This window comes from Lissotriton vulgaris, chromosome 11 (assembly GCF_964263255.1).
Source record: "Lissotriton vulgaris chromosome 11, aLisVul1.2, whole genome shotgun sequence".
Lineage (NCBI taxonomy): Eukaryota > Metazoa > Chordata > Amphibia > Caudata > Salamandridae > Lissotriton > Lissotriton vulgaris.
In genome coordinates, this window is record NC_141699.1 from 401,733,124 (window position 1) to 401,760,166 (window position 27,043).

A 27,043-nucleotide genomic window follows, 5' to 3' on the forward strand; every position below is an offset into this window, starting at 1 on the left:
AACCCAGTTACGGTCTCCGCCCTCCTGCGAGTAGATAAGACTCTGAACAAACGCATCTCTGATTCCACCCTAGCTTCTTTATGGCACAAACACAAAATTAAACTTGACGATAAATCTACGTTTTGGGAACAGTGGTCCAAAAGGGGTATCAACTCAGTTGGAGACTTAAGCACAGCCCTGAATCTAATCCCCTGTGCTGACTTGAGCACCCCCGATCCTTGAGCTTCCCCCGATCTAAAACTTAAACAAGCATTTACAATGCAACGGTCTCGCCTTTGCAAAAGTTAGAGCTATTGGCATTGTAAATGACAATATTTTTTATTCATGTGTTGGTTTTGAAAACAGATAAATAAATGGCATTGTCATTTACAATGCCAGTAGCTTAATCTCTCGCAAATGCAAGACCTATTGCATTTGCACCCACACACACACACACACACACACATAGAGCCACACACACACACAGAGCCACCCACACACACAGAGCCACACACACACAGAGCCACACACAGACACTGCTCTGAGGACAAACACTCTTTATGGGGCATTTATGTCCTCGAACTGAGGTCCTTTAAATAATCCTTAGGCAGGAACGTGGGCATAAATGAAAGCAGATAATCTCCCTTGTTTTAGGACACAGCATGCGTTTTGGTAAGTTTCCAAGGCTATCCACCATATTTTATTGTTGTAATACTTTATTCGATATTGTCATATCATAAAAAGTACGTACATTCTATAAAAGCATGTTTTGTAAAATATCCAATTCATAGAATAAAAGGCAATAAAACATTATTTACATTAATAAGAACAATTTGATGACAATACTAAAGTACAACAATATTAAAATACATGTAAGTTAGAAACAGTATGAATAGGATCTATACTTTGTTAGCATTTAACATCCTGGTGCGGATAAGCCAGGCGCATGATAGATATTTTGCCACTCCACATACAGTAAGAAGGGATGTTGTATCAGTTGTAAGGGTACGTAGGGAAACCCGGAAATCTCTGACCCCCAACTCAATACAAACTGGTTTCAACCATCTCAGTGTTGCCCTTTTGTAAGCTTTACAGCCAAACAGAAAATGTGATAGGGATTCTGATTTGCAAGGGCAACATGGGCAAGTACCGTTTGAGACCCTTGATCCTTTCCATCTTTCAGTGAATTTATTGAGGGGTAGTGTCCCATACCTCATCTTTAAGAAGACCGATCTGTCTCTTGGTATTCTGATGAGGTCTAAAAACGGTTCCAACTTTCTCATATTTTAATTCTTGAACTATTTGATTGTGGACTCCTACTGGGGGCAATGTACTCCAAGATCCCCTTGTCCACACTACAGAAAGAGACCCTTGAATGATATGGGTAAGGGGGCTACACCTGTGAACCAACATTATTCCTGGCATCCATTCGGGACACATATTTTTGACCTCGAATTGCATCTGGCCAGAAATAGCAAGATTACTCAAATCACTAGGGGAAAAAAATATTCAGCACCATTTTTTTTTGTTCACCATAAAAGAGATCTCCTTTGTGACGTTGACTGACAGGAATACAGGCTTCTGGGATTCCATGTCCAAATTGCAGCAGAGGGCAGTTAATTATCTGAATAGATCTTTTAAGTACGGGCTTTTCTGGAACATACATTCACGCCCTAATCCACATTTTCCAGGTTGTCCAGATGGCATTTCTCCCAATTACCGCAGAAGTGTAACACTCATAGTATCAGATGTACACAAGTATTCACAGATAATCAACCAAACAACGACCCTTCGCATTTCCTCAGCCCTATCAATGGAAGAATGCCTCGACTCTCAAACCACCCTAATGTATTCATATATCATATTCTTAAAAAACCTGCGCAAAAACGAGGAAAAGAAACACCCTGCGAACGATGAGCCAGAAATATCAAACAAGCACAGCCAGGGGGCAGGAGAGCTAGCACAGCCAGGGGGCAGGGGAGCAAGCACAGCCAGGGGGCAGGAGAGCAAGCACAGCCAGGGGGCAGGAGAGCAAGCACAGCCAGGGGCCAGGAGAGCAAGCACAGCCAGGGGCCAAGAGAGCAAGCACAGCCAGGTGGCAGGAGAGCAAGCACAGCGAGGGGGCAGGAGAGCAAGCACAGCCAGGGGGCAGGAGAGCAAGCACAGGCAGGGGCAGGAGAGCAAGCACCGCCAGGGGGCAGGAGAGCAAGCACAGCCAGGGGGCAGGAGAGCAAGCACAGCCAGGGGGCAGGAGAGCAAGCACGAAGGGGCAGGAGAGCAAGCACAGCGAGGGGGCAGGAGAGCAAGCACAGCGAGGAGGCAGGAAAGGGTAATAAAAGCGAGCACTCATCGGCTTGAGAAGTGGACTCTGCAGCTTCTCTACTTGCGGCTTTGCCGCACCCTAAGGGGAGTCGCCTACCCCCGGGAGATGGCACAGGGTGCATCCAGGGCTCCGCCGACCGTGCAAGGAGGAGGAGGCGGACAGAAACTTCCCAGACAGCCCAAGCTCACAGAGTGATGCGCAAGAGCCGGAGGGGACCCTCTGCCGTGCCGGCTTCACCAGTGGGCCAAGGGAGTGATGACCGGGGCGGTGGGTCTGCGGTCGGGCGGCACTTTCTCCTCCTCCGATGGGGCCGCATAGTCAGTGGTTATCCTGAAATTCTATCTTAGAAACAGCTACTCTTGAGCTAAATAGAAAATTCAATCCCTAGGCCACCCACTGCCCTCATAAACTCGGTCTGTGACCGAAACCTCTCACTTCCCCTCCAATTGGTAACACCAGTATTTGCTCTCTATAACCTCCTCGCTATCGTTTTCTTAAAAACTAGAGCCCACAGAGACCCCTTTTCATCCACCATTGATTCCCTTAACATGGGCCCTTTGCGCGGCTCGCCGTAGATTTTACCACCGGAAGCCAGCGGTCTACCGATTGGCTGCTTACAGGCTTCCGTTCTTGTGACTGCGACAGGGGTTCTCGATAATTGGCTGAGGCGCGAACATGATAATCAAGAAGCCTTCCAAGGGGCGCAACGGCTTTCCGAGTTGGTTCAGGTAGAAGCAGACCTGGAAAATTACCTGGCAAGAAAAGCTAGTCTTGGTACGCAGCCAGAACCTGGGAAAAGGCCAATTAAACGCAGGATCGAAAACTATATTCGTGCCGAGGGAAAGAAATGCTGGTAGGGGGCAGGTGTACAAATTAGTCAGCTAGATAATGGTCTCGCGCCCTTCGCAGGGGGTTCCTCGTCCGCCAAACTGCTACGCCGTGGGGCGCGCGACAGTCTCTTTCAAATGCCTTCTCGCTGAAAGAAAAGTGTTGGGAGAGTTCAAACAAGACAAGCATTTCAAAGCGGGGGCATCGGGCGGCGGGTGAGCTTTGAAGAAAGGAGCATTTGAAGACGGGAGGGGGCTGGGGGGCAGGAGGAGGGGTCTGTGGGGGGGCAGCGAACGAGCTAGAAGGCATTGGACTGGGAGGGGGGTGGAAGGGACGGGAAGAAATTGCCACGGGCAAAACTGAAACGAGCTTGTTTCAAAGCAAAAGAAAAAAGCAATACACATTTAAACATGCATTACTCGGACCACGCCATGACACCACCATCTTTCTCCGAGGCCATACAGAAATGCCTCGGAGAAACGCAGCCTCATTTTGGGATTCGGGCATGTTTTTCTTTCTCTCCTCTTCCCATTGGCTGGAAGGTAAAATTCCAGCCAATGTGAAGAGGAGAGAAAGAAAAGAGAAAGAAAGTAAAAAACACATCCCCGAATCCCAAAAAGACGGGGCTTGAACGGAGTGAAGCCCCTCTCCTCCAAAGGCTGGCCTCCGTTTTGGAAGCCAGCTACTGGAGAACAGGGGCAGGTTCGAGCCCCCACACTGTCAACATAAGATCTCAAAAAATCGAGACTGCGCAAGCGCAGCCTACGCAGTCTCGACCTAAAAAGTGATGAGATCACTGCTGAAACCACATACCCCAGAACTGTCTGGACTACTGGGAAATCTTAAAAGGCTAGGCCAGTCCGCATATAAGTTACTGGACCTGCATAAGCACACCGCCTCAACAACTTGAAAAAGAAATGGTCCCCATACAGCGCAGAAGTATCAAATCACATTTTTTGGACGCTACCTGGGATAGAAGCTGGCATTCTCCTTCTCTGGCTAAAATTACACCTGCAATCGAACCGTCCAGATTTTGGGTGATACACAAAACATACTAGATTCCACCAGATTGCATAAACTAGGGATCCTACAATCAGATAATTGCTGGTGATGTGCAGAATCGCCCGGCTCACTTGAGCATATGTTTTTCACATGTAAAATGGTTCAGCCCCTCTGGACCAAGATACACCAGCCCATTGATAACATATTTAACATTCAGCTCACACCATCTTTCTAAACCTCTACTTTAGATCTTGAGGCACACCCCTTAAAACACTGATCTCCCTTCATGTGACTCTTTGCTATTAGATCTTATGCTAGCACTGGGCTCCAAAACAGTCCTGTTAGAGAGGAAGTCCACCACAGAAATGTACTTCAACAAATGGTGGAACACCCTGTGTGCCACCAGGAGTGTGGACAATGTACAAGAAATGACATAACACATCACACATCACACACGCCCTGCCTATGGAATGCACTTGACTTGTACCTACAAAAACTGGATCAGCCGTAGCCCCGACACGCCTCCCGCTCACACAATTCCGCAATTCACTGATACAGAAAGAAACCTCAAACACACATTTAGTAGACCGACCCTCAATGCAATCTCTGTTGACCGAGTGCCCTCTCCCCCTTTCCTTCAATCTCCCTCCCCCTCTTTTCTTTCACTCGTCACTTCCCCTCTAGTGCGCTATTCGCGCCTCGCTCTCTCTCTTTCCTTTCCTTTTCTATTCGTTCTTTTCCTTTTATTTTCTGCTCACACATATTGTGCACATCAGGGTCTTCAATTGTCATCTTTCACGGAGATTCCGTACCTAACTCCCTACGTTATGCTCTCAGTGTACTTCTCCATGTGGATCTATCACCATCCCTGACAAATGATATACCAACAGATGTTTTTTGCACCATTGTGCATCCCCATGTTTACCTATGTTATAGAATGTACCCTGCAGTGTGCCATCACTACCTAATCCGTAACTGCGTATTTCCTTTTCAATCAGGTTGAACTTAAAAACAGTTGTTAATATTAATAAAATACTTCTAAAAATTGTAAATGCTGGAGATGAGCCTGTTTAAGTGAATGGAGAAAAAGCTATTTTGGAAGGGTGATGGAAGTTTGCAAATTGTATAGGCCTGTTAAAGTCTATGGAGACGTCTGGCTATTTTTCGTGTGAAAACGTCAAAACAATGAGGTGAAGTCCCAAAAAGAGTGTCAGTTGACAGGTATGCTGGAGTCTCTGCGGACCAATGGTAACCAGTTTTTTGGGACTCTAAGGGCCCTTGGAGTGGAAAGCAGAACGCGCGGCCACCTTGCAGGCCCACTCACTTCTTGTGAATGCCCTCCCACAGACACCCGTGCTTACCTTTGCCCGACAGGGCACCTGTTTTCTCGTTCGCTCGACCGCAACAGATTGGACACGGCTTTTTATGACGTCGAGGGCCGATGGGGTTGCCTCGACGACAAGGTGGACCCGGTGCAAATACAGCGTAGAGTTAGGAGCGGTTGCCGAGCTCGCCAGGAGATCGCGGCTGTTATGGCCCTGCCCTTCCGCATGAGGGCACTAATGGCGGGAAGGAGCCGGCGTCATTGCCGGAGGGGCCTTAGGAGACACCGAGGGGCGAGGGCTGACAGGACGGTGCAGGGATTGCAGGAATAAGCTGGTGACACCCGTTTCAGTCTTACCAGGAAGGCCCACCTGAGCTTGAACATTCAGCCCCTTGGAGGCCAGCCGTGTCAGCAACCGGGGCTGTAGAACAGCGAGCAGTAAGTGGACAAGTCAACTGACAGCTAATGCTTAACCGACCGGGTCAAGGGCCTCGCTGTAGACACTTGTGGAGAGCAGGAGTGCAGAAGCTTCCAGAGACCGGGGAGCAGCAGGCCGAGCTGGTGGGCAGTTCCTATCTTCCCGTAACTCCTAAGCGGGCGTCTGGAGCGGGCAAGAAAAGGAGCGCGCCCGTATCACCTGCCAGCAGCCTTTTCACTGAAAAGAGGTGGAGACCGAGGGGGCAGGAGCTCCATCCCAGCGGACGGCAGGTGCCCACACCCGGGAGCCAGGAAGGCAAGCCCAGCAGCTCGCCCCGCTGTCTTTTTTTGCCGGTTACATTTGACGGCTCTTTCCAAGGAACCCAGGCTGCCCTCATGCTGGATAACAGAAGCAGGATGGACGCCTCCAGGATGCAGAAGGTAAGAAGTGCCGTGGAAAGAAAGGCCCAGTTGGGGAAAAAAAGTACAGGGCCTAAAGTTTTCTTAGGACTTGGCGATTCCTGCATGTGGAGTGGTGTCCAGGATGCAGAAGGTAAGAAGTGCCGTGGAAAGAAAGGCCCAGTTGGGGAAAAAAAGTACAGGGCCTAAAGTTTTCTTAGGACTTGGCGATTCCTGCATGTGGAGTGGTGTGGCTCACTGGTTAGAGGCGGCAGACCCGGAAGCAGAGAACGGCCTGGGACCAGGGTTCAATCCCCGACACGGCAGGGTCGTGAACCAGGGTCAGCGGACTCGATAATTCTCGCCTCGGTGCCTACTCTAACCAGGGATCACACTGGCAACTCTGGGCATTAGTTAGCTTGCCTCATCTCCACAACAGGCCGCCCCCCACAAACGCCGGGGATGCCTTGGAGATACCCAGGAGGGAACATCTCACGGGGAAAGCGTTGTGTATTTGTACTTTTAATATGCATTGCTTGCACGCGTTCCATATGGAACGCGAGAATTGTGTTCTTTGTGGGGCATTTGATGAGTAGCCAGCTACCAGTCAGGCTGCATACCTGCTTGCTTATATAAGAACAAATCCAATTTGAATCTACGTTCAAGTGTGATTCATTAACTTAACAAATGGCGAGGAGGATAGGATCTGGACACCTCATAGTTTTGTTTTTTTTGGCACGGAGGGATTTTCTGTTGGACATTGCATTTCTGTAGGTACATACAGGTTGTGGAAATTTTGAACAATGCTGTACGTCTCAGTGATGGAAGGGCGTGGAACCTTAAAAGAGTTGCAAAATGTTCAGCACCTTCAGAATCCCCTAACAAATCTTCGTATTTATATGATTTTGATGATTTGTTGTGCAATAATTCTTCTAATGTTAATCCTGACGTCACTCAATTCTCAAGAGGTTGTTTTGGATAATTCCAGTATCGCTGTTCCTGGAACACCAGGAGTTACCACTCAAGATGATTCGAATATTCTTTTTAGAAACTCTAAACATGAGAAAAGACCTCCAGTATGATTGGCAGATTATATTTCTGAAAGTTTTCCATTGTAATATGATTCTGTGTGATGTATTCATCTTCTTTTACAGGTTTATTTTTTTCGTGTTTCTCATATACAGTTATAAAAAAAAGGGGGATGGGGATGACATGTATAGTTAATTTTTTTTTAATTATGTTCCGAAGGGGATGTGTTTAATATGGATTGCTTGCACACGTTCCATAGAATATGGAACGCAAGGTTTGTGTTCTTTGTGAGGCATTTGATGAGAAGCCAGCTACCAGTCAGGCTGAGTACCTGCTTGCTTATATAAGAATAAATCCAATTTGAATCTACGTTCAAGTGTGATTCAATAACTTAACACCTACAGTCTGACTTTATCTTACACCTGCAGGTTGTTCTCTTCATCCTGGTTGTCTCACTTTGTCAATGTTTCCCTATCTTTTTCTTCCCCCTTCTTTTCTCTTTATCTTTCTTTGGTTCAAAATCTGATGATGAAACAACTCCTCTTTCACAAACATGAACTCCGGTGCCCATCACTTCCAACCACCGGCACAAATGAAGCACTTGGGGACTAATCCCACAAACATGTCTGCCAATGTAATTTACTGCTGTCCTGGACCAACCCCTGTTTTACCATCAGAGGAAGTAAGGCACAGCTCTGCCAGTGTACCACTCACAAGGCTTGCTACTGCTTTTTTCTTACGCCTACCAACATAAAGGACATCCAGTGCATGTCAATACTGCCCTGTAGCGCTTGGCATTATGGGATGGAAGACAGGCACAGCTCTTCTTGTGCACCTAGGGCACAAATTGGGACTCTTAAATAGGAAGAATTGCCCTATATGCGCTTTTCCCATGTTGATGTGTCCGTCATTAGTGTAAACGGCAAATATAGATGATGTAGGGTGCAGATGACGGGGTAATGTTTTGGATGTAGGGTTAAGGTTCAAGTAGGCGGAGTAGGTAGTGTGGGATAGTGTAGGTAACAGTGTAAGGTATAGTGGTACGGGGCTTATCGGTTGTGTGTACTGTAGATTAGAAAGTTAGGGTTAGAGCATAGAGGTGCCCTGTCGGTGTAAGATGATGGTGATGATGTATGTGGTTATGCATGGTGTAGATAGGTAGGTATGTAAGGTGGAGGTTTGGGTGTAGGTGCGGTTGAAAGAGGTGTAAGTGGTTGTGTAGGCTGTAGGTGGTGGCATAGGTGTGGTGGTGACACAGGGAGAAACCACTGTTACAACACAACTTTTACAACGCACACCGTTACAACGCACACCATTACAACACAGGTTCCTTTACAACGCATGGCTTTACAACGCATGACATTACATAGCAGATGCTATTACAACGCATGCCATTACAACGTAAGTATAGGTAAGTAATTTATTTTATTTTACCTTTTTTAAATTACTAAAATATTTAAAATTAATAAAATAATTTAATTAAAGTAATTTTATATATATAGTTTGGTTTTTGGGGTACAGGGGTATTTTTAGGGTTCAGGGCTGGGTTTGGGTTTTGGGGTACAGGGGTATTTTTAGGTTTTAGGGCTGGGTTTAGGTTTTGGGGTACAGGGGTATTTTTAGGTTTTAGGGCTGGGTTTGGGTTTTGGGGTACAGGGGTATTTTTAGGTTTTAGGGCTGGGTTTGGGTTTTGGGGTACAGGGGTATTTTTAGGGTTCAGGGTTGGGTTTTGTGTTTTGGGGTACAGGGGTATTTTTAGGGTTCAGGGTTGGGTTTTGTGTTTTGGGGTACAGGGGTATTTTTAGGGTTCAGGGTTGGGTTTGGATTTTGGGGTATAGGGGTATTAGGGTTCAGGGTTGGGGTTGGGTTTTGGGGTTCAGGGGTATTTTTAGGGTTCAGTTCTGGGTTTGGGTTTTGGGGTACAGGGGTATTTTTAGGTTTTAGGGTTGGGTTTGGGTTTTGGGGTACAGGGGTATTTTTAGGGTTCAGTTTTTAAATAAATAATTTAAAATTATTAAAAAAAATTATTTTGATTAATTTTATTTATTAATTATAGGTCTTTAATAATAATAGTTCTTTTAAAAATAAACTTTTAAAAAAATATATATATAAGTACAAATTAATTATTTTAAAATAATTTAATTTATTTAATTAATTAAATTTTATTAAATTACATTTTTAAATAAAATAATATACTTACCTATACTTACGTTGTAATGCCATGCATTGTAATAGCATCTGCTATGTAATGTCTTGCGTTGTAAAGGTATGCGTTGTAAATGTATCTGCGTTGTAAAAATTGCGTTGTAACGGTCTGCGTTGTAAAAGTTCGCGTTGTAACGTCATACATCCGACACAGGGGTTGAAACGGAAGAAACCACATGTATATGAACATGAATATGTATAGGCGGTTAGAGTATAGGTCGTGGTATGGGGAAAACACTGTGATGTGACACAAATATAGGTGATGGTGATTTAGTGGTACAGGTGATGTAAAACCTGGTGCAGGATGTAACTGGTATAGAGTTGGTTGGTGTAGACCAGTGGTTCCCAAACTTTTGACTCCTGAGGACCCCCACTGAATCACTACTGGAAGCCGGGGACCCCCAAGCAGTTTGTACAATTTCAATAAAAAAAAAAAAAACAGTAATTTGCAAAAAATACACAAACAAGTACACACCAAACAAATACTTGCATTACTAAAGCTTTTATTATTTACAGTGTGTGTTAATTTGGTAATGCGAAGATCTGACCGTCGCCACATTGGTTTTGCACTCTCTTCAGTGCTCTTTGGGCAAGATAATCCGCAAGTTCATGCATATAAACTGACTGCCAATGTATTTGTTTTAAAAAAAATGGGTCGCACTCGGGGACACCACCACATCACTCGGGGACACCACCACATCACTCGGGGACAACACCACATCACTCGGGGACACCACCACATCACTCGGGGACACCACCACATCACTCAGGCACACCACCACATCACTCGGGGACACCACCACATCACTCGGGGACACCACCACATCACTCGGGGACACCACCACATCACTCGGGGACACCACCACATCACTCGGGGACACCGCCACATCACTCGGGGACACCGCCACACCACTCGGGGACACCGCCACATCACTCGGGGACACCGCCACACCACTCGGGGACACCGCCACACCACTCGGGGACACCGCCACACCACTCGGGGACACCACCACATCACTCAGGGACACCACCACATCACTTTAATACACCACCACATCACTCAGCCCAACCACATCATCACTCAGCACCACAACAGCACTGTCCTTGCTTGCTACCAACAAGCATTGCCATAGCCAATAGGACTCTCATTAGGAAAGTGTAAGCTATTGGCCTTCTGAATAACAATGCTATTAATTTATATATTTTCAAAGCCAACACATATTAAAAAAATGTGTCATTTACAATACCAATAGCTCACAATTTCCTAATGCGAGACCTATTGCATTGTAAATGCTTGTTTAAATGATTCTTATGCTGCGTGTGTCAGACTGGCCTGTAGGGAAACCCGCAGATAGTGAGACAGAACGGTGTTCATAGTTGTTGAATGTCACTCTTATTACAGACTTGATGCTTCTCACCGCGCTCGTGTTTTTTCTTCATGATACACCCACGTGTAAATATGCAATAATGAACATTAACTCATATTCTGTGGGCACGTTTAGTGTCGCTCCCGGGTACTGCACCGGGGACACTTGGGAGATGTCACGCTTTCCCACGTGTGGTGTGAGCATCTTGTTCCACAGGCTTGCTCTCAGTCCTATTACTGACTGTTGCACTTTTTAAAGAGAGAGCAGGTATGTAAGGCGCTCGCGATATAGAACACTTTTAAAATTAAATTAGGGCACAGGGAAGTCCCCAGCACAACGTTTACGAAAGTGCTATTCTTAACCTCTGACTCTGACTCTCAGCTGAATCAAACTGAGGAATGTTAAGAAAGTGGTTGTCTTTGGAAACTGCTACAGCGCATCAATCCTGAAGCCATGACATCCTAGGCCTTCAATATATTAATTCATAGTCAAGTGTGCAGCAGATGAAAAGACAAGAAGTAAAGGGGATGGGTCATCAGTAAAGAAGATTGTACCTGGAAATATACAGTCACTACTGGGTATGGTTTAAGAAGCTTTTGCAGTCAGCAAAAGGAAAGGAAAAGATTAAAATGCACGAATCATTTTAACTTCGGGGCAGTTGTAACAAGTGCACTTATTTACAAATATAATTACTTATCTGGTATGCTGTAGTCCTGAGTAGATGTGTCACAGAGTTTGGACTGCTTTCAAATATACCCACACAAACACGCACACACAAATTAAACACTTACATGCAGTTCCAGCCTCCAATGCTCTTCTATCTCGCCACGCAGCTGCTTTCAGGGCAAATGGGGACAGATAGCAAAATGCCCTGGGCCTGGTCACAAACAGAACAGGAAACGCACGCACTCCTGTGCGAGCTCGACGTCAGGTGATGGGCAGAAGTAAATAATAACACAATATAAGGGCAATCACCCTTCAGCTTGCACCTATAGCTGAAGGGTGATTGGCCAGATTTCACTGCTGTCTTGCCGCCCAGGCCCCAGGCGCCAGCAACATTCACACCTCTCTTCTGCACTGTGCGCCTGGGGGCCAGATTGTATTGTAGTCATGCTGCCCGGCGCCAAGTACATTCACACCTCATAAGCCTTTTGTTTTTTTACCGACATTAGGCACTCAAGTCCTGCGGACCCCCTGGGAATGTGTCACGGACCCCTGGGGGTCCGCGGACCACACTTTGGGAAACGCTGGTGTAGACTATAGATAATATGTTGGGGTTTTCAGTAATATAGGATGTATGTGGTGGGGTGGTGTTCTGTGGCTGGTTGTAGTTGGTAGGAGTGGAGTGAGGATCGTGTATGTCGTGTAGTTGGTGTGAAGAGGGCGGTAAATGGTGGTTAAGGGCATATTTGGTGTAGACTGGTGTAGGTGTAAGGTGGTGGTTTAGAATGCAGCTGCGGTGAGGATGTAAGACGCAGATGTAGTGTAGATGTACGATTCAGACTGTTGGTTGCGAGGTAGGGAAAAGATGCAGTAAGTGTGGGGTTTGAAGGTGATTAGGTAGGTGGAGGGTCTAGGAAGTTGCCTGACTAGTGAAGTAGATGAAGTAACATGCTTCGAGGAAGGAGCGGATGAAAGTGAAGTACTCCTTCCTTCTCTTGCGTCCACTGTAAGTTAGTGGCCTGTGCGAATCATGGGAGGAAGCGACATGTGTTGAGCTGTATATTTGGGTGAAGGATGTACAGCACGAAGAGGCAATGTGTAGGTGGTCCAGCTTGCCATGCACACACCAACCAACATGCATTACACACAGCAAAAGACGCACCGATCGTGGAGGCAGAAAATGTGCCGCTTACACCGAATTTAGAATTTGACTTTTTTTCAGAGCATTTTGCTAAATCTCTTTCCCGAGATCCGTTCAACCTTGAGAAATTGTATATTCCCAGGTTCTGCCTGGCCTGTGCTTTCATCCCCAGCGCGGGGTTCTTCCTCCAGATAGGCATGTAGGTGGGTTGTGTGTTGTGTACATTTTCTGCTGCACTTTTACAGTGGACAGTGCCGGTCCTAGGCCTTTTGAGGCCCCGGGCGAAAGGAAAGATGTGAGGCCCCTCTAATTGCATATTGCGTCGCAAGAAGTGACATCACAGAAAGTGACTTCGCAGGACTTTTGATCTTAGTTATTTGGCATCACTGAAGCAAACTAATGTGAATATGGACAAAAAGTAGAGGGGATGGAAAACAGGTGAGCAAATATACATGAGGCACTTTCAAGTAGTTCAGTGACAGTGACAGTTCCAACTTCCAGATAGTAAACTGACTTCATAGCTTCTCCCACACTCTCCTGTGCGGGGTGGCATCTGCTCCCCTAAGAGACTTCTTCCGCGGTGCCCTTTAACTCAGCGCCAACGTGAAATGACACTGTACATCATCAGACACATCACTTGCAGCAAGCCATAATAAATATGGCTGAGATACCCGCCACCCCCTCTCAACACAATCCCCAAGAATTGCGAAACCGGAAACAGTTCTTGAACTTTTGGAAGGCGGGAAGGGAGTTACCCTTCCCGGCCGTATTTATTAAAATATGAAACAAAATCAAAACATTAAAATAACAGTTTCATATCATGTACAATTTCATATCCACATTACGATGTTTGGCTAACCTTAACATATATCTAATACAAAGGTTCTCCTAGCCGATACTAACATCCTTACAAAAATGCATTTCAAATTGAAATTGTACATCCTAACGTTAAGGGCCAACGGCAAGGTCGTAACCGGTGTCAGATCCCTAAACCAGAACTCCCCCCTCACTTGTGAGGGGCGGCCGCACATAGGACTGCACCTCGTGTGCCATACCAATTTCCCTTGTCTTGACGGGGGCCCATGTTAACTCGACGCCATGTACGTGGTCGTCCGAGGACTCGTGTGAGGTGTCTAGAAGGTAGCGTAGACCCCCCTCCCCACCCTACACAACTTACCACATCTGCCGTCGCAGATGTCCTGGCCCCGGGAAATTCCCAGGAGGGGCCCGTAGCCCCTCCTATCCAGGGAGGGGCCTTGACCGCCTTCCCTTTCCTTTAGGCGTCCCGTCCTTTAGAAGGGACCGCCTCCCCGTTGAGGGGCCAATGGCCACCTCCCCCCGGGCGCTCCCATCCGTAATGGGTGACGCCCCCCCCTAGGGATCTTCCAATGACTGCTCACCGATCATGACCTTACCGCCCGACCAAACCATAAATACGACAAGATTAATGACTGAAAAGCAAGAGACATTCCTACTTAAAACAGATCATGTCTCAACCTAAAACATCTAAAACATTACTAATCACTCTGATGAAAGTCTTTAATAAAGCATACCGCACAGAGTTATCCACTTTATTGCAACCGAATCATAAACTTTATTCAGAAACAACCTGCAAGAAAAACTACTACGTAAAAACGAACTTTATACCACAACAACTTGCTGTCTTCAGGGGATGGTGGGTGGGTTCAAAAATGGCTCTTCGTTCCGTCTCGAGCTCACGTGCAGCGAGGAGGTGCAGCTTCAGAGCACAGGAACAAGAGGCTGCTTCCTTGGCTTGTGGCTCCTTTTATTCTTCTCTGGGCGGGCGTGAACCCGCCTCCTCCCGCCTCCCTGGGCGTGGCGGACGGCTTCGGTGTCTAGGACAACCCACTCTTGGGCGGGAAAAAGCGCGCCCCGGCTACGCCGCTTCGGGCATACCAGCCGAGACGCGCCTCCCGCCCAAACTGGCTTCCCGGGGGGATCGGGGTACTCCACCATACGTTCGGGGGGACCGATTGGTCGCCCCTTTCCATATGGCTGAGATACCCGCCACCCCCTCTCAACACAATCCCCAAGAATTGCGAAACCGGAAACAGTTCTTGAACTTTTGGAAGGCGGGAAGGGAGTTACCCTTCCCGGCCGTATTTATTAAAATATGAAACAAAATCAAAACATTAAAATAACAGTTTCATATCATGTACAATTTCATATCCACATTACGATGTTTGGCTAACCTTAACATATATCTAATACAAAGGTTCTCCTAGCCGATACTAACATCCTTACAAAAATGCATTTCAAATTGAAATTGTACATCCTAACGTTAAGGGCCAACGGCAAGGTCGTAACCGGTGTCAGATCCCTAAACCAGAACTCCCCCCTCACTTGTGAGGGGCGGCCGCACAGAGGACTGCACCTCGTGTGCCATACCAATTTCCCTTGTCTTGACGGGGGCCCCTGTTAACTCAACGCCATGTACGTGGTCGTCCGAGGACTCGTGTGAGGTGTCTAGAAGGTAGCAAAGACCCCCCTCCCCACCCTACACAACTTACCACATCTGCCGTCGCAGATGTCCTGGCCCCGGGAAATTCCCAGGAGGGGCCCGTAGCCCCTCCTATCCAGGGAGGGGCCTTGACCGCCTTCCCTTTCCTTTAGGCGTCCCGTCCTTTAGAAGGGACCGCCTCCCCGTTGAGGGGCCAATGGCCACCTCCCCCCGGGCGCTCCCATCCGTAATGGGTGACGCCCCCCCCTAGGGATCTTCCAATGACTGCTCACCGATCATGACCTTACCGCCACAGGCTGGATAGTTGACCGGCTATCCGGACCCCCCACAAAACTCCTACCTAAAGGTCATGTTGCAAACTCCTTAACCAGGTTACGAGGTCTCCTATGAGTAAAGAATTCCCCACCCGGGACAAATGGACCCCATCCTCTAGATACATATTGTCCCCCCTGATACAACCATGAGGAATCGAATGCAATGTACTGGTACGGAACAGTCTACCAAGCTTGTTATTAATCTTTTTCACAGAATGATTTATAGCAGACACTGAATTAGCCCCCCGCCACACCTTTCGTGGAATCATATGGGACCATGCAATCGTGCACCCTGGAACCCTCCTCGCCAACCAACTTACTGTGGATAGTATCGCCTCGAGAAGTAGTCGTCTACCAGTGGTCACCAAATCATTGCCCCCAAGATGTACTATGATTATAGCTGGCGGTGACCTTGTCCGCCCTAACAAACCCTCAAGAAAAGGTTGAAACTGGTCAATACAGAGCCCGCCCCTTCCGTAGAAGGTCACCCTGTACCCGTATTCCCCAGCTGTGTGAATCATGTCACCTGCTTTGAATACGTCCCCGGCACGCCTCACGTATGAGTGGCCCACGACCCACACCACTCTTTCCTCAGCCGGTGATCTCTGACCGCTGGTTCCCAGGTGTCGGGCCGACTGCACAGTCCGCCCCGCCTCGTAGGTTTGCGAAACTGTAACCAAACAAAAACAAGAAGCGTGAGTACATGATATCTGCTTCACAACATGTGCAACCGCACATACCTTTTGTAACAATTCGAGGACCAACGCCCCAACCGTTTCACTTTTTCAACACTCAGACCCCTGGCTGTAGCCTCTGTAGCAGCCCCTATCCGGAAGGAATGAGTCCCAAACTCGCCCGGGTTCAGGCCCGCGGCCGAAATTGCCATTGCAAGCACCCGCTGGAACTGAAACTTCGTCAGTGGGGTGGCATCCGCATACCTCAGCAAGGTCCCTCCCCATGATGCCGCCCTCTGCGCCAAATACTCCTCAACGCATGCAACCGGGCACATGGGAGATCCGGGAATCCGCTGGACTACTACACTATCCCCGATCGCGCCTTGATCGGTCTTGGACCTGACAAACGAGACAATCATCGTCTCCCCCTTTACTTGAATGTGCTCTCGGCACAGTCCACCCCCCGTATCCTGCTTATTTTTTGCCACCAGTTCGCTTACCCGCATAGCCCCATAAAATGCAAATGCAAAAGCGGCCCGGAATAACACTGTCTCCGACTGGGATGAACATGTAGCAGGGAGTACGGACAGTAACAGGGCCAACCTATCCAGACCTATCGGGTGCCTTTCGTCTACTCTGCGACCCTCAAGGCGTTGCCACCCACGCAGCGCTTTCTGTACCACGAAAGACGCTGTAGGGTCCTGGATACCATGAGCCCGCGCCATGAAGGAAATGGCGGCCCGATGCCTCTGGGCCGTGGCCACCGATTTGCCTGCCCTGCATAGAGACAGTAAAAACTTTATGACAAATTCTTCCTGACCCCAAAGCTCTCCCCTAGCAGAACCCAAAAAGGACCAATAGGAACGGAACGCCCCTTCATATGCCTTCCTTGTCCTGGGTGCTAAACTCTCTCCCACGAGGTTTTGTAGTTCGGGGCACCGAGAGACCAGAGAGCTTCGGGAAATGGTGCCGCCACCGGGTCCGCTGTGGGCAGAAAACCCCAGAAGGCCTGCATACGGAAACGAGAAAGCGCATCAGCAGCCTGATTCAGTACCCCTGGCACATGCCTCGCTCTAAAGAGCACGTTCAATTGCATACATAGTAAAACAATTTCCTTGAGCAACCTCAGGATCCACTTGCATCGTGCTGCCTGACTATTGATACACTCAACCACGGTCATGTTATCAGACCAGAACACCACAGAGTGATCCCTAAACCCCTCAGGCCATGTTTTCAAAGCCACTATAATAGGGAACAGTTCGAGAAAAGCAATATTACTTGTAAGTCCACACTCGTGCCACCATGACGGCCACGTTTGAGCCGACCAGTGATTGCCAAAGATGGCGCCAAAGCCTATACTCCCCGCCGAATCTGTCCACAGCCCCAACTCTTCGGAGGACACCGCCGGCTTCGTCCAGACAACCCGACCATTGAAGTCCGCCAGGAATGCCAACCAAATGCGCATGTCCTGGCGAATCTCGGCCGAGAGCCTCGTGCGGTGATGCCCCTCTTTAAGACCGACCATGGCTTGTGCAATCGAGTGGGAAAAGGGGCGGGCCATTGGCATTATTCTAAGGGCAAAATTCAACTGTCCCACAGTCTGCTGCAATTGATGCAAGTTCACCTTAGTTTCTCTAATACATGCTTCAAGCGAAGCCCTGAATTTCCGCACTTTTTCTTCTGGCAAGCGGAAGCAACCTTCTTCGGAATCGAGCTCTATTCCAAGAAACTCGAGCGAAGTTGAGGGCCCCACAGTCTTACCTGGCGCCAATGGCACACCAAACTGTCCCATCAAATCACAAAATGCATTCAGAGCCTGTGCACATTCTGTGTCCCCGGCTGCCCCCAGAAACAGGAAATCGTCTAGATAATGCATGACATGCTGAAAACACGTAATCCTTGTGAATGCCCATTGCAGAAAACAACTGAATTTTTCAAAATAAGCACACGATATGGAACAGCCCATTGGCATACATTTATCCATGTAATAGCGCCCCTGAAACATAAAGCCCAGGAGACGCTGATCGTCCGGGTGTACCGGGAGCAACCGGAAAGCGGACTCAATGTCAGATTTGGCCATCAGCGCTCCGGGCCCCAGGCGATTCAACATGGCGACTGCATCATCGAAGGATGCGTACCGCACCGAACAAAGCCCTGGGTCTATTGCATCATTAACTGACAAATCCCTCGGGCCTGACAAATTATGTATCAGTCTAAACTCACCCGGGTCCTTCTTGGGGACCACTCCCAATGGCGAACAAACAAAATTAGGGACTGGTGGCGTGTTGAATGGTCCTGCCACCCGACCCCGGGCTACTTCTTTCCCAATCTTTGCTTGCACCACTGCCGTATTATGCAGGACCGAAAGTTGGTTCCTACACTGTGCTTTACCCTGAAAATTCCCCACCGGGATGCGGAAACCGTAAGAAAACCCGTCTCGCAGCACCCCAGCGGAGACATGATCAGGGTATTTGCCGAGCCAAGGAATCATTGCCATGGTATCAACCGGTGTGGGTAAAGCCGCCCCTCGGACTATGTCAGACCTGTTTGGCGCTTGCCCTACTACCGTTATCACCCGTTTTGGCTCTGCACATGGTCTCGGGATGCGAAGACTGTCCACACCCCCCACATTCATGTCTAAACTTGCATGACCCCTGGGGCCTCGTACACTTTCCCCTGTTAAAGTTCCAGCATACCCCTTTTTTACCTGTAGTGCCGTTCGGCCTTGGGTGATGCTCATTACTTGCCCCTGTCCGAAAGGGCGCCCCGGATGGTTGGCGGGAAAGTTCACCCCCGCCCCCCCCCAACAATGGCGCCTTTAACATGCCTGATTTTTCCATTTTTTGCCAAGAAATGGAGTCGTAACAATCCCACGTCAGGCATGTATCGAACTCTTTAGCCTTACGAAAAATATTGTCATAACAAAACCACTCATTGCCAACATATGTCCGAGAATATTCCATAATACGTGCCTGGTACACAGGTAACTCGGTCAACAAATCAGGTCTCCGTTCCCCCATAATCGAAGTGAATATGCCAAATGCTCTACCCCAGTTACCTATCGTCTCATCGACTCTAAAGGCGGCCATTTTTGCGCGCCAAACACTCGGATGCATGAGTTCATTCTGAACTTTCACATGCTCAATCTCATAATGGTCAGTTAGTAAGGAGAACATGTTTACGTATTTCTCAGCCCATATCCGTTCTTTGACCTCCATCGGGATATGCTGAGCCAATTTCTCCCTTCTCGAGGGTACAGACCCCTTCCCCGCAATCGGTATTAGCTGCTTACCTGGGCTAGAAGCTGTAACCTCCGTTGCTGCCGAACTCGTGCCAGCTGCGGGTTGCTCTACTGGAGCCTGCGGGGAAACAAACGGACAAGGAGGTTTCGCGGCCTCTCGAGACTGCCGCAACTGCCTCATTAATTGCTTGGCCTCCTCAGCCGTGTCCCCTGGAGCCACGGAACGCCCGCTGCTATTACCCAGCCATGCCGCCAACTGGGCGGCCAACTCCGGAGGCATGTCCCCTTCGTCCACTGGGGTAACCACAACGGGGATCCCCTGGCCCTCGGCAGGAGCCGGCGCGGGGATCTCCGCTGGTCTAGGAGGGCTCACCGGGGGAGCCTCCGGAACTGGGACCTCGTCCTCGTTTGACCCATTCCTGGCCCTCTTCCTTCTTCCGGCCGGGGCCTCCGTCGGGTTGGGTCTATTTGGCCCTCCCGCACCGTCCCTGGCCGCCATTTTTCTCTTCATCTCCGCCATGTCCTTCACCAACATCCGGAGCATCTGGTCGGTGCTGACCTTCTTTGCGACTCTCTTGCCCGGCATTTTCTCGTAGGTGAAAGATCTTGAACACGATTTGCAGTGCTAGAAGAGAAAAGAGAGAAATTACAAAGTTCAAAAATGGCTCTTCGTTCCGTCTCGAGCTCACGTGCAGCGAGGAGGTGCAGCTTCAGAGCACAGGAACAAGAGGCTGCTTCCTTGGCTTGTGGCTCCTTTTATTCTTCTCTGGGCGGGCGTGAACCCGCCTCCTCCCGCCTCCCTGGGCGTGGCGGACGGCTTCGGTGTCTAGGACAACCCACTCTTGGGCGGGAAAAAGCGCGCCCCGGCTACGCCGCTTCGGGCATACCAGCCGAGACGCGCCTCCCGCCCAAACTGGCTTCCCGGGGGGATCGGGGTACTCCACCATACGTTCGGGGGGACCGATTGGTCGCCCCTTTCCATTCATCATGGAATGACATTTCATGTACAATAAATACATCAAGTGCAGAACCCATCAACTGAAAGCAAAGCCAAGACAGCTGCTCTTAAATAATAGAGATAGCAAAGCCTAGGAACCTAAATCTAGACAACGTCTTCTACCACTTGAGAAGCATATTTAGAGTCAGCTTGGACCTCAAATTTACACAGTAAAAAAAGAATGTACAGTTCATCAACTCGAAGTAAATGTGAGAGAACTGCTTGCAACCAAGAATTTACAGACAGACTTGGCAGTGCCTATAGTGGTACCGGTACCCAATAAACAATCAGGGTTGCATCATGTCTTGTAACAAGGATGCCAAGTTGAGAGTCCAAAAACTTACGGCAAAAGCAAGGTGACTGTTCGTACACTGGAAGCAACGGGACCGCTAGTGCCAATGAACTAAAAACAAATATATATAATGTAACATATTGCACAGAATCCACTAACATAAGGGCAGTGTTACTGCATGGAAATTAAGTCCCAAAAATAATCGAAGGGATCTCTTCTACCACAACAAACATAATTTTTGTTGCCTACTAAAGTGAGCTATGTGCAGCTCAGTCAGCATCTTCTCCTGAGGCTTGTCCTAACCCCCTCCCAATCATGCCTCATTGTACTGTAATGTTATGTGCTTAAAATAGCCACGCAACTTACTCTCAGCCACAGGTTAATAATAGCTGGTGGCGCCTTACTGTAATCAGCAAATTGATTTTTATTAAATGGCTCAATGTGTCTTTTTTGATAAAAAATTACACTTTGCGGCCTAATTGTGATCCCTAGCTATGTGTGTGCCATTCCATTTCTGGTGCTTTCTGGATATTTTAACATATTCTTAGAGTTTCTTGTTGCTATAATGGGTGTAATTTCCTAATATTAATGTTTCCCTCGTTTACATTGCTTGATTTTGTTCGGGAGAAAGTGTCACTCATAGTAGTTGGAAAGTCACTCATAATTACACTGACATTATAAAAATGTCACACATAGCAATCTGTAACCTTGGCAGCTATGATGTCACTCATAATCACAATGAAATTCTGAAAGTGAAACTGCCACACATAGCAATCTGAAACCTTGTCTAATACAATCAACACCATAGCATGAATGAATATACCTAAGACCTCTGCCCCTTCAGAAGCTCAAGCTCCACCAAGACATGACGACTCATGGATACGCGAGAAGTGAACGCGTGGATATTCAGTAAAATACAGGAATCTCAGACGGCATAATTAATGCGCGGCAGAAAGAGTTTGATATGAGCGACGCTGTTAGCACAAGCACCACTGAAAATATCGTGTTTCAACCAGGCCCAAAAGACATGATATTATTGCTGTCCTACATACCTCCGGAAAACAGGGCCCCGTGAGACCAGACCTCCGTCTTGCATACAAGTGGGCACAGTCCTGACAGCTGCTGCAACTGGATTACAAACTCCTGCCCTCTTCGACTCCCTCGGCTGGGCTCCGGTATTAATTGGGGGTACACAAAACGGTGACAGCATGCGCCAGCACGGGCAGGGTTGGTGCAAGCTGCCTGCAGCAGGTAGTGCAACACTGACTGCAAGCAAGTGCCATAACTAAATAAATTTGCGGCGGCGCCCGCAAACGGTGCCCACAAACCACTAGCCACCTGCCACTTTAGCTTTTCTCCACAACTACTTCTTAGACCCGCTCTAGCAACAGGATGTGACGTCCCTCTGCGGCGCCAGCCAGAAGCACACCCGCGGCCGCCTAAAAAATTGTGCCGCCCGGGGCAGACCGCCCCCCGCACCCCCCTAGCTACGCCACTGGACACTAACTGCCTTACTGCCTGCGCGAGCGCGAGTGCACGCAGCGCTTTTACCGCATTTGCATTTCATGTCGGGCCGACGGGCCGCCTGCTCTGCGGGCAACTCCGTGGGGCCGGCGGCGGGGCCCCCTGAGCGCGAGGCCCTGGGCAGCTGTACCGCCCATGCCTAGGACCGGCCCTGACAGTGGATGTATTTCTTCTCCCTTGTTTCACTCTCTGCACCCTTTGTACTCTTTGGTCCCTGTGTGTTGACTTTGATGCAGTTATGGTACTCTAGTTACACCACTCGATGCACACTCTGGAACACCTGTACAATCTATACTTTACTGGGAACGGGAGGCAGGACCCTACGGGAGGCAGGACCCTACGGGAGGAGGCACCCTGTTCAGGTCCTAGCTCATGTACCTGTCCCTGATGCTGGCATGTGTCATATAATCCTAGAAAGCACACACTGGTGTGCACACCTCCCTGTTTCTCATGGTGTGGCAGCTGCTCGGTTTTCATTCCACTGCGGTGTTCAGACTGAAAGTGAAGCTTTGCCAATAAGGCAGGTGCACAGTAAGTGACTAGTTAGTTACATGCCTCTACACGTCTGGTAGAGCTGGGACCGAGTCCGTCTATTGTGCTTACCTCTAAAAATGAAGTCATATTTAACTCTGAATGTCCAGTAGAGCACTAAAAGGACTGTATCTTATTCTCACCTCTGGAAGGCCAGTAGTTACAGTGCAGAGTCAGAGATGTGGCAGGCCAATGACTTTGAAAGATTGGTAGGGCTGGGTTAAAGGCAGTCACATTTTGCTGGTGTGTCTGTGAGGTTGGTAAGGCAGTGTAGGTCACTGGGCAGGGGCATCTTGTGTAATGCTGCTGGTGCTGAGAACGACACGTGGTAAGCTCGCCGAGGTAAAGGAAGGCCATCAGTCTAGTTTTGATGACTCGCGCCATGCCTGAGTAGCATCACTCAGAAACTAACAACCCATTAACCCGACCTTCGACCTCTGCAATGTGGAGGCAGCACTGGTCAGCTGTCCGGTTTCATAAAAGGAGCAAAGTCAACAAGGGCCAATAACCAACCCTGACCCTGTCGGTTAAGAGCACCGGGACTTCACAAGAGCAACCATTCAAGCGGTCCAAGGTCAGGAGCACAGCTCTGGAAGACCAGGCGATCTCAGACTGGAAGGGCGCCGTGAACTTCAGCACCATGGGGAGCGCCTCTGCTCTGAACCCTGAAGCATGCAAGCCCACAGAAGTCCCAAGGACAAATGCGTAGTTTCTCTCCTCCCCTCTCTCTTTTCTTCCTCTCTCTTTTCTTTCTCGCTTGTCTCCATCTCTCCCTCTTCTCTCTCTCTCTCATTTCTCTGTCCTCTCTCTTTCCCTTCTACCCTTTCTTTCTCCACTCTCTCTCTTTTTTGTCTCTCTTTCTCTTTTCCTCGCTCATATTCCCTTTCACTCGTTCACTAACTTTCTTTATTTCCCACCCTCTCTTCTCTCTCTCTTACTATTGAAGCCCCAGGAAAAAAATGAATTTATTAGTGAGATAGAGAGCGAAAGGGAGCAAGATGCACTGGTATGCAGAAAGTGAGTGTGTGGGGGTGGGGGGAGAATACAAAGAACTACTTCAAAGAACTTTCTTTGTCTGGCATCACACTACCCCATCACCATATTTGCATCTCACCTTTTGCCATTAATTCCTCTTATTCTAGCCTTCTTTCCTCCAGCTCCTTAGTCATGTCCCGTTACCTCTCTCCTATTCCCTTTTCCGTCTCTCATGTGCTCTTTCCATCTCCCCTGCTCTTTGCCTATCCTGAGCCACCTCTTCCTATCTTCTCCCTTACATATCTCCTGCTACCCTTTCACCTTTCACTTGTTACTTCCTTCGCAGTATCATGTGTTTTTTCTGTTTCTTGCTTCTCTTCCCTCTCCTGACTCATCCTACCATCTCCTACTGCCTCTTCCTTCATCACTGCTTTGAAACAGCCTTGTGCTACACAAGAGCTATACACGCATCCAGCCAGTAAAATCCAATCAGGCTGAAAGCAGTCTGGTTGCTTGTGATGCCTGTTGGGGGGAGTGGAGGGGGGAACGCTTGGTAGTTTGGGATGGACTGTTCCTCTGAGGAGCAGGGTCAGTACTTTTCTGCACAAAGAAGGGCTCTGTCTAGAGTGGCACATTGGGAGAAAAGCAATGTTTTGGAAAGCTACACAGAGCGATTGCCAGTGGTGTAGACTATTTCCAAGCATTACCCCATCACACTTTGTGTGATTCTGATTAGCGACTCATGACATCGGACGGAGCTACTTCTTATTTTGTTTTCAATGGGTTGGCTATAGTTTTCCCTAATGTATTGGGAGGCGCGACTTGGTGCTCTCTCAGGTTCTAACGAACAACACAGGAAGTTGGTTATATGGGCCGGGATGCCCGCCACCCCTTCCACCACCAATCCCAATGGGAGGAGACAGACACAGTTTGAACATTTGGAAGGCAGGGGGGCCTCACGACCCCGGCCGTATTTACTAAAATATGAAACAAAATTTAAAACTTTAAATTAAAAAACGTTTTATGTATCATGTACAAATTCAACTTCCATTACATTTGATGAAGACAGGTATTCAGGCTAACCTTAACAAATCTCTAATACAAAGATTTCCTAACCGAGTCTAACATCATGACAAATGCATTGCGTACGAATTTGTACATCCTAACGTTAGGGGCCAACGGCAAGGTCTTAACCGGTGTCAGATCCCTATCACCAAATTCCCGCCCTCACGTGTGAGTGGCGCATGCGCCGAGGACTTTGCCCTCGCAGCCAACTGTAACTTCCCTTGTCGTGGGGGCCCCCTTTCACGCCATCTTACGGTTGTCCGAGTTCCCGTGCGGGGTATCCGTAAGAAGGACAGCGTGGACTCCCCCCCTTTCCCCGCACTCTCTTCCGCCGTAGCGGATATCCGGCCCCCGGGAAATTCTGGGGAGGGGCATATAGCCGTCTCCCCCTGGGAGGGGCCTATGGCCGTCTCCCCCTGGGCGACCCATCCGTAATGGGTGCCGCCCCCCGTAGGAGGGGCCAATGGCCGCCTCCCCCCAGGCGCTCCCATTCATAATGGGTGGCGCCCCCCCTAGGGACCTTGAAATCACTGCTCACCGATCATGACCTTACCGCCACAGGCCAGATAGTTGACCGACTATCTGGCCCCCCCAAACCTCCTGTAGGTCATGTCTCCTCAATCCCACTAACCAAGCTATCAAGTCTCCTATCAACAAGTCATTCCCCGTCCTGGACAGCTGTACCCCATCATCTGAATAACAGTGATCGCCCCAGATGCACCCATGAGATATGCTTTGAAGATGAGCATAGCGAAACAATTGCTCCATTTTATTGTTGACCCTCTTTACCGAATGGTTCAACGCTGTTGTGGACAACCCACCCCGCCATACCCTCCTCGGGATCATGTGGGACCAAGCTATTGTACATCCCGGGAGCGTCTTTGCTAACCAACTAACTGCAGAAAGTATGCGCTCAACTAAAGCTCGTCTGCCCAGTCTTACCACGTCATTGCCCCCAATGTGCACTATGACTACAGAGGGCGGTGACCTGTGCCGCCCTGTAATTCTTCCACAAAACTTTGCAGTCGGTCAATACACAGGCCGCCCTTCCCATGGAAGGACACCCTGAACCCATATTCCTCACATGTGTGGATCGCATCACCTGTCTTGAATATGTCCCCGGCACGCCTCACGTATGAGTGGCCCACGACCCAGACCACACATCTTCCATTCCTTGTTCCTGAAGTGGTGGTTAGCTGACACTGGGCCGGTCCCAATTTCCGCCCTGCGTCACAGGCTCGTGAAACTGTAATCCAAACAAAAGACAACAAGCGAGAGTGCACTTCTTTAGTAACTTACAACATGTGCTGTCGCACGTACCTCTTGAAACAATTCGAAGACCCGCGGCCTAACTGTTTAATATTGTCTGCCTGCAGACCTTGAGCCGTAGCTTCTGTAGCGGCCCCTATCCTGAATGAATGTGTCCCAAATTCACTTGGGTTCAAGGCCGGCGCTGCAATCGTGATTGCCAGCACCCTCTGAAACTGAAACTTTGTCAACGGGGTGCCGTCCGTATGTGGCAGCAAGGCCCCCCCCCATGTTGTCAACCTTTGTTTTAGGTAGGCCTCAACATGCCTCACTGGACAACAGGGACTACCTGGAGCGCGCTGCAACACAATGCTATTCCCCTGGGCCTCCTGGTCCGTCTTTGACCTGGCTATCGTGATCAGCAGAGAATCCCTCCTTACTTGCATGTGATCCCTGCGCAGACCCCCTTCCGTATCTCTTTTGTTGGCAGCCACTAGTTCGCTCACCCGCAGGGCCCCATAGAACGCCAACGCAAACGCTGCCCGGAATAGTACAACCTCGCTAGGTGAGGAGCATGTCTCCTCCAGTTTAGCCAGCAAGGAGGTCAACTTGTCAAAACCTATTGGGTGCCTGTTATCCTTTTTGCACCCTTCTAAGCGCCTCCAGCCACGCAGCGCCTTCCTGACTAGAAAGGAGTCCGTCGGGTCCCTAAACCCATGGAGCTGAGCCATAAATGATATGGCGGCCTTATACCGTCTTGCGGTTGCCGCCGACCGGCCTTCCTCATGAAGTGCCACTAAAAATTGGGTAAAGGACCCCTCCTGCCCCCATCTATGCTCCCAGGCCGGGCCCAAAAAGGTGCAGTACGAGCGGAACGCCCCTTCATAAGCTTTCCTCGTCCTGGTCGCTAAACTGGCTGCCACGAGGTTTTGTAGTCCGGGGCGCCGATTTGCCATAGTGCTTCCGGAAATGGCGCTGCCACTAGCTCGGCTGAGGGTAAACAATCCCTGGAAGCCTGCATTT

The 27,043-nt window shown here is 48.9% G+C and overlaps 1 protein-coding gene across 1 annotated transcript in view; it reads left to right on the plus strand.

Moving 5' to 3' along the window:
• The first annotated feature begins 5,921 nt into the window (after window positions 1-5,921).
• GCK (glucokinase) overlaps window positions 5,922-27,043 on the plus strand; it is a 461,673-nt gene continuing 440,551 nt past the window's right edge. Inside the window, exon 1 of the mRNA XM_086943439.1 lies at window positions 5,922-6,314. Within this exon, the coding sequence (XP_086799565.1) occupies window positions 5,922-6,314 (393 nt within the window). The remainder of the gene's footprint in view (window positions 6,315-27,043) is intronic.